Genomic DNA, 17,429 nt, shown 5'->3' with positions numbered 1-17,429 from the left:
CATCAGATTTAGCGTACTAATACTTTTTTAAAAAATACTACTTGAAAACTCTTTCAAATACTTTGAGCTTTGGCTGTGTGGGTGGGATTTGCAGTTTTGGGACATTTTCATTGGTTAAATAAGATGGAGAAGCTCAAACAGGCACAGAGAAAGTATTTCAAATGATTCTTCAAGTWTTTGAAACCCAGGTCTGGTGGCATATGTTGCAGCGTTATGTTGGACAATGCTTTAGCATGCTCGGCTCTTGTATCCAAACCTTGTGGTGGTTTCCAGGGTCATACAGCAGTGCTGAAGGTGTCTTCCCCTTCTGATTGTTGAGTTGCTGACAAGTGAGGGTTTGTTCACTTGTTCACTACAGAACACTAYGGCTCAGCGTTCAACACCATAGTACCCTCAAAGCTCATCACTAAGGAACCTGGGACTAAACACCTCCCTCTGCAACTGGATCCTGGACTTCCTGACGGGCCGCCCCCAGGTGGTGAGGGTAGGTAGCAACACATCTGCCACGCTGATCCTCAACACTGGAGCTCCCCAGGGGTGCGTGCTCAGTCCCCTCCTGTACTCCCTGATCACTCATCACTCAGGCACGACTCCAACACCATCACATCCAACACCATCATTAAGTTTGCAGACGACACAACAGTGTAGGCCTGATCACCGACAACGACGAGACAGCCTATAGGGAGGAGGTCAGAGACCTGGCCGGGTGGTGCCAGAATAACAACCTATCCCTCAACGTAACCAAGACTAAGGAGATGATTGTGGACTACAGGAAAAGGAGCACCGAGCACGCCCCATTCTCATTGAGTGGCTGTAGTGGAGCAGGTGAGAGCTCAAGTGTCTACAGCAAACTAGAATGGTCCAAACACACCAAGACAGTCGTGAAGAGGGCACGACAAAGCCTATTCCCCCTCAGGAAACTAAAAAGATTTGGCATGGGTCATGAGATCCTCAAAAGGTTCTACAGCTGCAACATCGAGAGCATCCTGACCGGTTGCATCACTGCCTGGTACGGCAATTGCTCGGCCTCCGAGCGCCAGGCACTTCAGCGGGTAGTGTGTATGGCCCAGTACATCACTGGGGCAAAGCTGCCTGCCATCCAGGACCTCTACACCAGGCGGTGCCAGAGGAAGGCCCTAAAAATTCTCAAAGACCCCAGCCACCCCAGTCATAGACTGTTCTCTCTACTACTGCATGGCAAGCGGTACCGGAGTGCCAAGTCTAGGACAAAAAGGCTTCTCAACAGTTTTTACCCCCAAGCCATAAGACTCCTGAACAGGTAACCAAATGGTTACCCGGGCTATCTGCATTGTGTCCCACCACCCGCCAACCCCTCTTTTTACGCTACTGCTACTCTCTGTTCATTATATACGCATAGTCACTTTAACCATACCTACATGTAYATATTACCTCAATAAGCCTGACTAACCGGTGTCTGTATGTATGTAGCCTTGCTACTCTTATTTTCAAATGTCTTTTTACTGTTGTTTTATTTCTTTACTTACCTACACACACACATACCTTTTTTTTTGCACTATTGGTTAGAGCCTATAAGTAAGCATTTCACTGTAAGGTCTACACCTGTTGTATTCGGCGCACGTGACAAATAAACTTAGATTTTATTTGAACAGTCACTATCTCCTTTCCTCTCTCCCGCCYTCTCCTACAGTCTCTCCTCCATCTCGCTCTCTCTCTCCCTCTCTAATGGAGATTGACGAGAGCTCATCTGTTCGATATCGACTCCGATGCCTTCACACAGCAGAGCTCAGGGTCAGCAGTGACCTTGAGAGGGAAGGCGGAGGAGTGGCTAGAGCTTTGTTCTGCACTACACTGTCTGTTTGCTCATTACATTGCATGACATGAAGCTTATGTGTTGTGAGTATTGGTATTACACAGAGTTTTCCACCATATTCCTTCYACCACTCTGTTCCTTTCAAATCCATTTCGGTCTGCAGTACACTGTCTGCCTGTTTCTTACACAGGGCTTATACATTGTGAATATTGGGGAGAATCTCAATARCGTTTTCTTCATTTCTTGCGTCCTTTCGCCTCCTTCTCAAAACCCATTGGATGAGGGCAGAAGTCCTGCACCCTCTGACCTTCTCGCCCAAAGGGTTTTCATAAGCAGGCGAGGTGAGAGGACACAAGGAATCAAGGAAATGCAACTGAAATTCTCCCATGTTATCATACAGGGAGTATTCCACCATGTTCTTTAGACCAGTCTGTTCCTTTCAGGTCTGTGATGAACGAGAGCACACATTGGGAGAAAGGTARAGGATGTTTATTTGTTCTTTAGGCTACGTCCCAATTTYCCACCCTTCTCCCAAAAGTGCGCACTTGCACACTTCCTGTCATGTTAAATTCATGATGTGCAAACTTTGGGAAAAGGCTGGAGAATTGCTACATGGCCATCCTTGGAAATGATATAGTGAGTGTTGGTATTTGTTCTTTCTGGTACTTCTTTCAGTTTCAAGTACAAAGTTGAATAGGCACAAGTACCTAAACTCTTACAAAGTAAAATAGTTTATGGCCTAGCATAAATTTGCAAGTGGATACATTTGTTTAAGCCCCTCTAATGAACCAAGAAACGTGTATAGGTCAAATGGTGRGGGAAAAATAGTGTAGAATTAGGCTGGTATTCATGCAATTGCAGATAATGGGTTTCCACTAGTGTGCAAATCAAACCCTTTCTGGAAAGCCATGATCTAAAATTGAATTGAATACCCACCTTATAATTATAATATCTGTTATAATATATGAAAATATAGGCACATGTGAGTGGTAAAGAAACAGGCGTGGAGGGAGGTCAGTCAAGTTTGACGCGTTTATTAGAGAACAGTGAATATAAAGGTATTTGTTTGTATGTACAGTTGAAGTCGGAAGTTTACATACATTTAAGGTTGTAGTCATTTTCAACCACTCCACAAATGTCTTGTTAACAAACTATAGTCTTGGCAAGTCGGTTAGGACATCTACTTTGTGCGTGACACAAGTAACTTTCCCAACAATTGTTTACAGACAGATTATTTCACTGTATCACAATTCCAGTGGGTCAGAAGTTTACATACACTAAGTTGACTGTGCCTTTAAACAGCTTGGAAAATTCCAGAAAATKATGTCATGGCTTTAGAAGCTTCAGATAGGCTAATTGACATAATTTGAGTCAATTGGAGGTGTACCTGTGGATGTATTTCAAGGCCTACCTTCAAACTCAGTGCCTCTTTGCTTGACATCATGGGAAAACGAAGGAAATCAGCCAAGACCTCAGAAAACTAATTGTAGACCTCCACAAGTCTGGTTCATCCTTGGGAGCAATTTCCAAATGCCTGAAGGTACCACGTTCATCTGTACAAACAATAGTACGCAAGTATAAACACCATGGGACCACGCAGCCGTCATACCGCTCAGGAAGGAGACGCGTTCTGTCTCCTAGAGATGAACGTACTTTGGTGCGAAAAGGGCAAATCAATCCCGGAACAACAGCAAAGGACCTTGTGAAGATGCTGGAGAAAACAGGTACAAAAGTATCTATATCCACAGTAAAACGAGTCCTATATCGACATAACCTGAAAGGCTGCTCAGCAAGGAAGAAGCCACTGCTCCAAAACCGCCATAAAAAAGCTAGACTACGGTTTGCAACTGCACATGGGGTTGATGAAACAAAAATAGAACTGTTTGGCCATAATGACCATTGTTATGTTTGGAGGAAAAAGGGGGATGCTTGCAAGCTGAAGAACACCATCCCAACTCTACTTCCTGTCTCTTATACACATCTAGATGTGTATAAGAGACAGCAAATGGGTCTTCCAAATGTACAATAGCCACAAGCATACTTCCAAAGTTGTGGCAAAATGGCTTAAGGACAACAAAGTCAAGGTATTGGAGTGGCCATCACAAAGCCCTGACCTCAATCCTATAGAAAATTTGTGGGCAGAACTGAAAAAGCGTGTGCGAGCAAGGAGGCCTACAAACCTGACTCAGTTACACCAGCTCTGTCAGGAGGAATGGGCCAAAATTCACCCAACTTATTGTGGGAAGCTTGTGGAAGGCTACCCAAAACGTTTGACCCAAGTTAAACAATTTAAAGGCAATGCTACCAAATACTAATTGAGTGTATGTAAACTTCTGACCCACTGGAAATGTGATGAAAGAAATAAAAGCTGAAATAAATCATTCTCTCTACTATTATTTTGACATTTCACATTCTTAAAATAAAGTGGTGATCCTAACTGACCTAAAACAGGGAACTTTTACTAGGATTAAATGTCAGRAATTGTGAAAACGGAGTTTAAATGCATTTGGCTAAGGTGTATGTAAACTTCCGACTTCAACTGTATGTAAGTATGTACAGGTCACTGCCAATATAATGGAAACACCAACATCAAGTGTCTTAATAGGGCGTTGGGCCACCACGAGCCAGAACAGATTCAATTAGAATAGATTCTGTGTCTGGAACTCTATTGGAAGGATGCAACCCAATTCCATCATTTGGTGTTTTGTTGACGGCGGTGGAAAACTCTTGTCTCAGGCGCTGCTCCAGAATCTCCCATCAATGTTCAATTGGGTTGAGATCTGGTGACAGATGGTTTAGATCGTTTTCATGCTCATCAAACCATTCCATGCCGTGTGGATGGCATTGTCATCCTATGGGGGCCATGGTAACCCAAAAATTGGCCTGCCCAGCATTTTTATACATGACCCTAAGCATGCTGGGATGTTAATTGATGAATTATCTGTGTGGAAGCGCCTCCTTTAAATATACTTTATATCCCTCATTTMCTCAAGTGTTTCCATTATTTKGGCAGTTACCTGAATGTATGTATGTTTGTAGGACTCTAGAGCTTCATTTAGACAGGCACCCCAATTCTGGTATTTTTCCCCCACTAATTTAACTTTTGACCAATCACATGAGATCTTTTTCAGAGCTGAACTGATTGATTAAAAGACAAATTAGTTTCMAAAAAATATCAGAATTGGGCTGCCTGTCTAAACGCAGCCAAATATTCTCTGAGGAAACCACAACTAGTCATACCTCTCCGTGTCTACTATTACACTCTACACAATAATCCAATCAGGCTGCGATATAGTTAGTGATATCATCACGAGAAATTGATTTTTAAAAAGGCAATACCATAGGACCATAAAGTGTGTGCATCGTTCAGGAACACCGTTAAGGGTCGGGAAGGAACAAGGAAACAAATTACTTGGATGCCAAACACTTTCAGTTACCTTAAACATAAGTTATTCCTAGCTCTACAGGTAAGGTAACATTCAAACCGGGGAAAAATACAAGATATTAAGTTAGGATGGGAATATTGACATTTGTGTTGTACAAAAAAAAGCACAGATCTGTGGGGGAAATACTGTAAACCTCTTCATAATCAGGCAGTGTCATCGATGTGTTATGAGGAGGTGACTTCATGCATTACTCAGTAAACTCAACTCTAGTTCAATCGCCTCTTTATAATGCACATTGTTGAAGAGAAGTTTCAAATGAAATTTCCCTGTCTGATTTATATAGAGGTTTACAGTCCTTTTTGCACAAACCTGTGCTCTTTTTGCCTCCACGAAAATGCCGCCCAAAGTTTATCAACCTCGATAGATCAATCCTCTTATTACAGTGATTCCACTACTGCGCCATTCATCATTTCCATTCAGGCAGTTAATGTGTGTACGAGCAGCCAGTCAGTACCACGATAGTAATGAGATAGCAATAATATTGATGGCCATTTAGTCATTTTAGGTGCCGCTCTTCTGATATGTTTTSTTTTTAACTTTTTATCTCCCTTTTTTTTGAGTACGTTTTTGTTTTTAGTGTCACACATTTGGCTCTCACACGGTTAAGCTACGATAGTTATAATAGTAATAAATATGGGTGGGAGCGCGCTGGCTCCTCATTGGCCRAGAAGCCCAAAGTGTTCATGGGAGCTGTAGTTCAGTACAGGCGGTGGGTTAGCAAAGTCCTCCAGGTAGGTTTTTTCATCGACCCGTCACTCAAAAGGGAGAAAGGAGGCGTTGGTTATTATCAGTATAACTCCTCTCACCGAAAGAAACAAATTAACACAAAGAAAGAAGGGAGTTTTCTTAAACGTGTTGTTGTGTGGTGTTGTTTTTCTTGGTTTCAGTGACAGACGTCGTGGCGGCGGACATCTTTAGAAGGAGTCCATGGCCTTGAACTCGCTGAGGGCCTGGACGGGCGAGATGTGCTTCTTCTGCGAGCCCCGTCGAACGCGCGTCTGACACTCCTCGGGCTTCTCCCGCTTCACCAAGGGCTTCTTCTCGGGCGCCTTCATGCGCCAGCTGACCACAGGCGAGTTGACGGCGGCGGCGCCGTACACCTTGGCGTACTTGGTGGACGCCACGTAGCTGGCCTTGACTGTGAGCACCACAGCGTTCATCAAGTTCTTGGCCGCCTGGATCAGGGAGGTGGCGCTGTCCAGCTACGGAGAGAGACAGAGGATATCTTAGATGTTCAAATCCTTACACCTATTTCACTRCAYAGTATTAACTGTAGTGACGACATTGTAGTTACACAGGAACTTCTTTTACTAGGTCAGCGTTATACATTAAATGGACATGTTAAAAATCACATATATACTGTCACATATATAACACACCTGCGATAGAAGCAATGGTTAGGTCAACTGCAAACCTGCATCATCAACTGCACATAAAACATTCTGCAAACCTCATGAGGGGGAGCGGTGAGAAGKAAGATCTAAGTGATTGGATAGGTGTAAGCAATAATCCAACCAATTGGATTTCTTTCAGGACTTCAATGAAGCAGATCTATTGGGCAGGTGTAAGCACTAATACTATCCAACCAATTGGCGATCTGTTGTTTCTTCAAAGAAAGAGTATTGAGATGCACCCCTTTCTTAGACAGACAGTCTTTTAGACACCCCATGTCACGCTGCAAGATAACAAGAACTGCCTGCGGCAAAGAGCTCTCGCTGAAGAAGGCTTTATCGAGCGAACGGTTCTTACAGTACAGAGGTGAGCTCTCTCGCTGGTCTCCCCCGCAGGGCGATAGAAGGTCTCACACTCGTCTTATCAGAGCCCTGAGTAGCTAGACAGGTTCAGAGTGACCGCTCTACCTCCAACACATCTCTGATATGACAGCCTCATTAAGAGAAAGCGGGTGTCCAAAAGAATATGGTTGYGTCACAAATGGCACCCTATTCCCTATATAGCGCACTACCTTCGACCAGAGCCTGTTATAGTGAACACAGTGCCCATAGAGTTTCAGCTCATGCTGTCGGGACTAAATTACTGCATATAACTGGGTAATTTAAGCATAATTCGGGGTATCGGGGGCACCCACCGTGCTGCTAACCTTTTTATAGTGACCAGCTGGAGTTCGGAGCCAATTAAATCTAGCGGTTGACTCCCTTCTCGGGGTGGGGGGCAAGGGGGTAGGGGGGCCGGCCGCAGCCTCTAAATGTCAGCCAAACAAAACGCAGGGAGAGAAGAGAGGTACACCTGACCTCCACCAACTGCTAATTAAGAAGTGTCTGAAAAAAAGTGGGTGTCGTGTAGCGAGGGCAATGTTTTTCAACGCTTAATTGTCAGTTGTGTTGAGGACTCCCTGGGTTGGGGCTGGCACTGCGAAGGTGAAGAGAGAGCGAGAGTTTTGCCAGACATGACGATGAGGAGTGTTACTCGAGGACCTGAGTGTTTCTAGCCATAATAAGCCAATCAGAATAGGGGGTATATTTTAACAGATAATAGCGGACATTTTACGATTAATGAATTGCACATTTTCCGAGAATTTAGTGAGCCTGSTTAATGGGGGGACGTGCGCGAAGATACACTACATGACCAAAAGTATGTGGGCAGCTTCTCGTCGAACATTTAATTCCAAAATCATATAGATGTCTGCCAGCTTTGCTCTAAGACAGGCTCCACTTTTTTCTAGGAGTCTTTCCACTATGGATGTTCGATACATTGCTTTGGGCAGGGACTCATGTCAGAGGCACAAGAGCATGTATGTGTAGGTTGGGCGATTGGATTGGGTTGGGCGATTTTAGTGCTGGATTCTTGCAGGTGGGTAATTTAATTTCCAATCCAAGATGTTCGATGGAGGTTGAGGTCAGTGTGCTCGGGCAGGCGCAGACAAGTTCGGTCCCATCCGATCTGCGACAATACAGTTCTGTATTGGAGACTTGCTTTGTTGCACGGAGGGCTATTGTTCCATGCTGAACATTTTGAAGGGTATTGCCAAACTTGTTTTGCCAAGTGTTGATAAGCTACAGAATCGTCTAGAATGTCATTGTAGGTGCTGTAATTGCGTTAAGGAATTTTTCCCGTCATGGAACTAATGAGGACTATGCCCACACTATGAAATAACAGCGCCCTGAGCCATTTTTATTGCCTTCCTTCAGCCAGACACATTTACAGTCTCAGGCAATATGCATGCATTTGGGCAGGTAGCGTTCTCCTGGAATCCGCCAAACCCAGAATCGTCCGTCGGACTGCCAGATGGTGAGTCGTGATTCATCACTACAGGAGAACGTGTTTCCACTCTGCAGAGTCCAATGGCTTTCGAGCTTTACCCCACTTCAGCCTGACACTTGCATTGGCGCATGGTGTGTGATTTGCAAATAATTTGCAAATAATAGCTTTTTTTATTTTACTGGTGATGGTACATTGCTTTCTGAACGTTCAACGTGCTTTCAAGACAACTGGGAATACCCCCCCCCCCCCCTTGCGCCAATAGTGTTGATTGGTGTGGACATTCACGTTGCTCATATAGCAAGGATTACTACAGATATTATCCATGAAGTTATACCGCCATTCGACAATATTGCGACATTTATTAACATTTCCTATAAATGGGTGCTGTTCATTCACAGTATCAAATGCGTTCTTTCCCTCTCAATCAAGACAAGTGGAAAGGAAGAAGTCCAAGTGACATTATTGAATTCACCCCACACAGTGCATAGAAGGTCGTATAGGGCTATTTGAGACCGGACATGCCAATTAATTTCCCCTGTCAGCGCTAGCTTTAAATACGCATTTAATAGTGAACTGATGATGCGTCTAACCAGTTCAGTAGATTAGTATCTCACCATAACGCTGCATCATCTGTCCTGTGTGTTTAAACAAGCGCTGATGGAGAGCCAGACAGGCTGTCCTGAAATATTATTAGTTAAGCTTATAAATCCTCTGTTGTTGTTTCGCTTCCATAGTTCCTCTCAGATGCGCATTCGGGGAGAGGATCCACGTTGTCTCCGCTCAGACTTCCGTCCCATGCTCTTTGGAGAGGTTAAAATGGAGGAGAAATCAAGGTGAGGGTGAGGAAAGCGCTAGGGAAGGTCCTTTGAACTGACTGTAGATAAGGAATAGGCCACACACAGTTAAGGGATGTTCTGCTGCTTTCACGGGCAGTTTGCTTTTTTCATGCAGCTTCTGAATACTTTATAACTAATGGTGACAGAGAGCCCTGGTCCTTGACGAGTACACGTGTAGGGTGTTGGTGGTGATCGTTCCGCCAGAGACGAATGAGTCTTCTCCTCCCCAGGTTCTGGACCTCGGCCTTGACCTTGCTACAGATGTTGAGCTGGTGGCAGTACAGGGCGATTCTCTGCAGGTAGGCCAGCAGGTCCTGCTTGCAGGCCGAGTCAGGGCACTGAGACAWGCACACAAACACAATGATAACATTAGTTTAAAAACAGGGAAAATAGCTTAAGAAATGGTTTAAAAGCAGGGTTARGAAATAGTCTTGTTTTGTACGTCAGAAGTAGTTTATAAAACGGTTGTGCTCAATTTTTTTTCCTAATGGCATGTCGTTTCTCTACTGTATTCATTCCTACAGGACAAAAACAACCAATCATCGAAATGGCAGTGTCCGATTAGTCAATTAGTAATTCCTTTTCCGGCCCTCTATTATGCGAAGCCATATGAGTCTACCTCTAGTATATACTGAGGTAAAAACAACACCAGAGAGAAAAATCTGCGTCCCTAATGGCACCGTATTCCCTATTTAGTGCACTTCTTTACACCAGATCCCACGGGACCATTTGGGAATAGGGTGCCATTTGAGGCACAGCCACAGAGAGGGAGCGGGACAGAGACTTTTCAGACCCACTTGTTAGATGCACACAAAGTAGCTGTAATATATTCTGGACGTCATGCTGCGAAAATTGCTACGGCCCACAAGTTTCCTGGTGGGTAAAGAAAGAACGGTGCATTCGCTACTTTGCTTTTAAAACGCTCCCGGGCACCCGTTCTCTGCAGGAACCTTTTTCCCAACCATTAATAGTAAATGGTCCTAACTAGAACATTCAGGCAGCTCGTCTAGAGTCGAAGGGAAGCGAGGAATTCACACAGGGCTCACTTCCTTGTCTTTAGGGGGGCTAGGATACATTGGGACAGCCAGGTTAAGGGGCCGCACGAGCTAGCTAAGGGACCATGTTAACTAGGGCAACGTTTTCAAACATTTTGCAATGGAAGATGAACATTTGCATTTCTTATTCAGTAGTCCCTCCCTGTTTCGTTCCGTTTCCTTCATGAACACGACCCATCTCTACCTATTCCCCTCGAGTGGYGAATGCCGTGCTTAGATTGTTCCAGTGTTTCCTTTCCACACTTCTTTTTTTTTTGACAGTTTAATTGTGCTTTAGTGTGCTTGTTCGCCTACACTGAGTAAGTAAGTAAGGGTGTGAGGCAGACTWRTATCGATGGACTCGAAGTACTCGTGGTGCAGCACTAATGGCCACATATGCCTCCCGAGTGGCGCAGTGGTCTAAGGCACTGCACCACAGTGCTAGCTGTGCCACTAGAGATTCTGGGTTCGAATCCAGGCTCTGCCGCAGCCGGCAACCAGGAGATGGAGGTGGGGTGGAGCACAATTGGCCCAGCGTTGTCTGGGTTAGGGGAGGGTTTGGCTGGCAGGGAACTCCTTGTCCCATTGCGCACTAGCAACTCCTGTGGCGGGCCGGGCGCAGTGCATGCTGACACGGTCGCAGTGTTTTCTCCGACACATTGGTGCAGCTGGCTTCCGGGTTAAGTGTGGCTTGGTTGGGTTGTGTTTCAGAGGATGCACGGCTCTCGACCTTCGCCTCTCCCGAGTCCGTACGGGAGTTGCAGCGATGAGACAAGACAGTAACTACCAATTGGATACCATGAAATTGGGGGGGGGAATAAAAAATCTACATGGTCACAGATGCAAGGTCATCCTGTTTGCACAACAAATAAATGCTTTGTGTATGTGTCTCAAACAGCACCATATTCCCTGCATAGTGCACTAGGTTTAACCAGGGTCAATAGTAGTGCACTAGGTTGCAATTTGGTATGCACTTTTGTTCACATTATACACTGAACAAAAATATAAACACGACATGTAAAGTGTTGGTCCCATGTTTCATGAAATGTTCTGTCCTCACAAAAAGCTTATTTCTCTCAAATTCTGTGCACAAATTTGTTTCCATCCCTGTTAGTGAGCATTTCTTCTTTGCCAAGATAATCCATCCACCTGACAGGTGTGGCATATCAAGAAGCTGATTTAAACAGAATGATCATTACACAGGTCTGCCTTGTGTAGGGTACAATAAAAGGCCACCCTAAAATGTGCAGTTTTATCACACGCAATGCCACAGATTTTGAGGGAGCATGCAATTGGCATGCTGACTGCAGGAATATCCACCAGAGTTGTTGCCAGAGAATTTTATGTTAATTTCTCTACCATAAGCCACCTCCAATGTTGTTTTAGAGAATTTGACAGTACGTTCAACTGGCCTCACAACCGCAGCCCAAGTGTTGTGGCGTTGTGTGGGCGAGCGGTTTGCTGATGTCAACGGTGTGAGCAGTGGGAGTGGGAGTGCCCCATGGTGGGGTTATGGTATGGGCAGACATAAGCTACGGTCAACGAAAACAATTGCATTTTATCGATGGAAATTCGAATGCACAGAGATAATGTGACGAGATCCTGAGGCCCATTTTTTGTGTCATTCCTCCCCTGGCATCACCTCATGTTTCAGCATGATAATGCACCATGTCACAAAGATCTGAACACCATTCTTGGAAGCTGAAAATGTTCCAGTTCATCCATGGCCTGCATACTCACCAGACATGTCACCCATTGAGCATGTTTGGGATGCTCTGGATCGACTTGTATGGCCATTCCAGTTCCCGCCAATATCCAGCAACTTCGCACAGCCATTGAAGAGGAGTGGGAGAACATTTCACAGGCCACAATCAACAGCCTGATCAATGCAAAGGAGATGTGTCGCGCTGCATGAGGCAAATGGTGGTCACACCAGATACTGACTGGTTTTCTGATCAATACCCCCTACTTTTTTTTTTTTTTACTATCTCTAACCAACAGATGCATATTTTTATTCCCAGTCATGTGAAATCCATAKATTAGAGCCTAATGAATTTATTTCAATCAACTGATTTCTTTATATGACCTGTAATTGTTCCATGTTGCGTATTATGTTTGTGTTCAGTGTACTTCAAAGTACAGTAAATAATGACTTGAGTTTAAATGGCATCTTTTAAAGATCAAATTCAATTGTATTTGTTGCGTGTATTTGTTGCGTGCAATAGSCTTTTAATTTAAACATTTGAAAGGTTTTGGTATATGTACTAGTCTATTTGATTTAATTTATATATGTTTAAGAACTTTGGTTTTACTAATAAATATGTTAAAATGGAGCCAAATTATATGTTTCTGTCTTCAGTCCTTTATCGGCTAAGGTATATCGGCTAAGGTTGAATGTGGTAGTCTGCCTACAACCAGCTTGAGTTTAGATAAATTAATCAAATTGTAAATGAGCTATTATCAGGCTGGTTAATGTGATGCATGTCTGTTGAGTTTAGAAAAACCCACCGAAAAACCCACCGACATACCTACTGCGTTGCGGCCGTGGCATACTGCATACTTTTTACTAAACGGTACATGCTAAATACTATGCGACAATGAGTACATAAACGGAATACTAATATGTTGTACGGGTGGGGTTTTGGACACGGCCATGTCTCCCCACCAGAGAATTTGGAAAAAACTGCTGGACCAATTACACACGGGYCTGTCTCGGCCAAAGAGGATGATGCCATTATCCAAGCAGAGCTTTTTAAAACGGTTCAAAAACAACTTTGAGATGGAATTTTACAGTTTATTTTTTCTTCTTCTCTAATATGCTTTGGCCACAACTACAAGTAGGATAAGTCATCAACAGTATTTGGGTATGATCAAACAGAATGAGTTTTTTTTAAATGGTTATTTTCATTGAACGGTTACTTGAATTATCTCAGGCGGGTCAGCTTCAACAAACACAATGGATCATCAAACACACACGCCGTAATGGCCCCTTAAAGCTGTGTTCAATGCAGTGCTGCATGCAGATCGTGCAGCCAGTGAGGCAGACAGTGGGAGCTGCTCCAAGGACATGATTACTGCACCCACCACCACCGGCTAGCATTACCACAAATTCCACCCAACGCACGCACGCACACACACACTGTATATAAACACTTAGAAACACACACACACACACACACACACACAACCCCCTTTCTCCATCACACCAGAAACCCACTAGTTTCTCCCTGCTCCTGGCCAGCCTGGTTCAGGCAGGCAGATGACAATATGGTTCCCTGACTAATAGGCCGCCTCCTCAGCAGATTCCCTCCTGATGTAAATAAACAGTATGGACCATTACCTTGCCAAGGCCGCCAAGGAAGGCAGGCAGCTTCATTCTCTCTCTCTCTCCCTCCCTCCCTCCTACTCACTCGCTCTCTTTCCTGCCACTGACTAGGGGAGGACGAATTCTAGCCTGGAATCCAAACGAAATATTGCGAAACAGTGATATTTAGTTTGGGTTTCAGGATGGAATTTCTCTCTTTCCAAACCTTCCTAACAAAGAGGAATTCTAGCCTGGACTCCAAACTGAACGTAGTGAAACAGAGCGATATTCAGTTTGTATTGCCAGCTAGAATTCCTCTCTTCATCCTTCTCTAGTCAGAGTGGAATTCTAGCTTGGAAACTAAACTGATCAATGGCGCGATATTCAATTTGGATTCAAGGCTAGTGGAAAACTTCCAAGAGGGAGGAAGAAGCCATTTTGTTTTTGCATAATTGGACCTGAAATGAATCAGCTGCTCTGCATGGGTGACTCAGCAGCAAGACTTATGTTATTAAACCAGGGGCCAAAGCTCTGTCAGAACACACACACACACACACACACAAAAGCATCACTAAATCACACCTCTATATTGATGGCTTGTTGCATTTTTAATCAGGCTTGTAGATAAAAACAGAGCTCTGCCCATGATTCTGGATGCTTCACAAATGGCACCCTATTCCCTATATAGTGCATTACATGAAAACCAGTGCCCATAGGGACGCATTCTAAGTATTCTCTAATAAATACATGGATAGAGCGGCAATGCGTAGATTGCTTTAAATTGTGTTAACTTGGGTCAAACGTTTGGGGTAGCCTTCCACAAGCTTCCCACAATAAGTTGGGGGAATTTTGGCCCATTACTCCTGAGGGCAGAGAGAGAGCTGGTGTAACTGAGTTCAGGTTTGTTGGCTCTTTTGCTCGCACACGCTTTTTTAGTTTCTGCCCACAATGTGTCTATAGGATGTGGTCAGGGCTTTGTGATGGCACTCCAATACTTTGACTTTGTTGTCCTTACGCATTTTGCCAACAACTTTGGAAGTGTGCTTGGGGTCATTGTCCATTTGGAAGACCCATTTGTGACCAGCTTTAACTGCTGACTGATGTCTTAGATGTTGCTTCAACTTTATCCACTATTTTACCTATCCTGATGCCATCGTATTTGATGAAGTACACCAGTTCCGCCTGCAGCAAAGCACCCCCACAACATGATGCTGCCACCCCCGTGCTTCCCGGTTGGAATGGTGTTCTTCGGCTTGCAAGCTCCCCCTTTTTCCTCCAAACATAACGATGGTCATTATGGCCATACAGTTTATTTTTTTGTTTCATCAGACCAGAGGACATTTCTCCAAAAAGTATGATCTTTGTCTCCATGTGCAGTTTAAAACGCGTAGTCTGGCTTTTTTATGGCGTTTTGGAGCAGTGGCTTCTTCCTTGCTGTGCGGCCTTTCAGGTTTGTGATATAGGACTACATTTTACTGTGGATAATAGATACTTTTGTTTCCTCCAGCATCTTCACAAGGTCTTTTGCTGTTGTTCTGGGATTGATTTGCACATTTCGCACCAAAGTACATTCATCTCCAGGAGACAGAACGCGTCTCCTTCTTGAGCGGTATGATGGCTGGGTGGTCCCATGGTGTTTTTTATACTTGCGTACTAGTTTGTTTGTACAGATGAACGTGGTACCTTCAAGGCATTGGAAATTTCTCCAAGAGGATGAACCAGACTTGTGGAGGTCTACAATTTTTCTTTTTGAGGTCTTGGCTGATTTCTTTTGATTTTCCAATGATGTCAGGCAAAGAGACACGTGAGTTTGAAAGGTAGGCCTTGAAATACATCCACAGGTACACCTCCAAATTGAACTCAAATGATGTAAATTAGCCTATCAGAAGCTTTTAAAGCCATGACATCATTTTCTAGAATACTCCAAGCTGTTTAAGGCCAGTCAACTAGTGATATGTAACTTCTGACCACTGGAATTGTGATACAGTGAATTAAAGTGTAAATAATCTGTCTGTAAACAATTGTTGGAAAAATGACTTGTTGCATGCAAAGATAGAATAGTCCTAACCGACTTGTCCAAACTATAGTTTGTTAACAAGACATTTTTGGAGTGCTTTGAAAACACGAGTTTTAATGACTCCAACCTAAGTGTATGTAAACTTCCGACTTCAACTGTATGTAAAAGACATTTTTTTTTTGACATTTTAAATCCCACCTCTTTCTTGGAAGCGGAATCAGAAAGCAGCCATTGTTGCTAATAATATTAGCAATCTTAGACAGTGCACGGTAACATAGCTTTCCGGTGAACCTGCAAAATATTACAAGTCACCTCACCCATTTTGAAAAGCCTGCCTTAGAGGGTGGAAAAGGAAATATGCTCTAAAAATAGAAACATCATTGAGACTAGTCCAATGGCTCTATTTAGCAAGGACAACCATATCTACTCGCCGCTAGCTTTTTACAATAATTGCGACAAAAAATGACTCTTTCATTTTTAGTGCTCAGACAGCGAGGCTCAATCAACCAATGACGACGTTACTTGAACTCTCAACTATAGTGATAATTATGTCTGAAACACATTTCATCACATCATATTATGGAAGTAGACTGGGAAAAACACCCCAAATAGTCTATCGGTGAATGCTCCCTTTAAATATTCTGCTAAGAGCAGCACTTGACATGGAATGACCCTAGAGGGAGCTCGCTCCATTTCACCACAGAGTAAAGAGTCGGATGGACGAGGCCTCTTCTCCTCTCCCTCTATTCATCTACTGATATTCTTCTTTCTTTGCTGTTCATCTCTTTTAGTTTCATCTGCTTATTTCTCTCTCTTCTCTCTTCTCTCTCTCTTCTTCTCTCTCTCTCTCTCTCTCTCTCTCTCTCTCTCTCGTTCTCTCACTTACTTTACTCTCTCTGTCTTCTAAGCCCTCTTATCTTGTACTCTCTCTTTCTTCTCCAATGAGGGCTTTCTTAAAACATAAAGCCCACTGCGTCCAGCAGCTCAGGCCTATGCGTAGTCCAGGGAAACGTTCTACCTTCTGGGAACCCGCTGTGCTACTGCTACTTTTTATTTTTGATTTTTACCTTATTTAACCAGGTAGCTAGTTGAGAACAGTTCTCATTGCACTGCGACCTGGCCAAGATAAAGCATAGCAGTGTGAACAGACAACACAGAGTTACACATGGAGTAAACAATAACAAGTCAATAACATGGTAGAAAAAAAGGAATCTATATACAATGTGTGAAGCTGAGGTAGGCAATAAATCGAATAATTACAATTTAGCAGATTAACACTGGAGTGATAAATTATCAGATGTGTCATGTGCAAGAAGAGATACTGGTGTGCAAAAAGCAGAAAAAGTAAATAAATAAAAGCAGTATGGGGGTGAGGTAGGTAAATTGGGTGGGTTAGTTTACAGATGGACTATGTACAGCTGCAGCGATCGGTTAGCTGCTCGGATAGCAGATTTTTAAAGGTTGTGAGGGAGATAAAAGTCTCCAACTTCAGAGATTTTTGCAATTCGTTCCAGTCGCAGGCAGCAGAGAACTGGAAGGAAAGGCGCTCAAATGAGTTGTTTTAGCTTTAGGGATGATCAGTGAGATACACCTGCTGGAGCGCGTGCTGCGGGTGGGTGTAGCCATCGTGACCAGTGAACTGAGATAAGGCGGCACTTTACCTAGCATAGCCTTGTAGATGACCTGGAGCCAGTGGGTCTGACGACGAACATGTAGCGAGGGCCAGCCGACTTAGGGCATACAGGTCGGCGATGTGGGTCGTATAAAGGTGCGTTTAGTAA

General features: G+C 43.8%; 1 protein-coding gene across 1 annotated transcript in view; it reads right to left on the bottom strand.

Annotated features, from left to right (window-relative positions):
• Positions 1-5,534: 5,534 nt before the first annotated feature.
• LOC112080654 (catenin alpha-2-like) overlaps positions 5,535-17,429 on the bottom strand; it is a 611,175-nt gene continuing 599,280 nt past the window's right edge. Inside the window, 2 exon segments of the mRNA XM_070442653.1 lie at positions 5,535-6,440; positions 9,464-9,631. Coding sequence (XP_070298754.1) covers positions 6,153-6,440; positions 9,464-9,631 — 456 coding nt within the window. The 3' untranslated portion in view covers positions 5,535-6,152.

This window comes from Salvelinus sp. IW2-2015, unplaced genomic scaffold, assembly GCF_002910315.2.
Source record: "Salvelinus sp. IW2-2015 unplaced genomic scaffold, ASM291031v2 Un_scaffold16412, whole genome shotgun sequence".
Taxonomy (NCBI): Eukaryota; Metazoa; Chordata; class Actinopteri; order Salmoniformes; family Salmonidae; genus Salvelinus; species Salvelinus sp. IW2-2015.
This window is presented reverse-complemented; position numbering and strand designations above follow the sequence as displayed.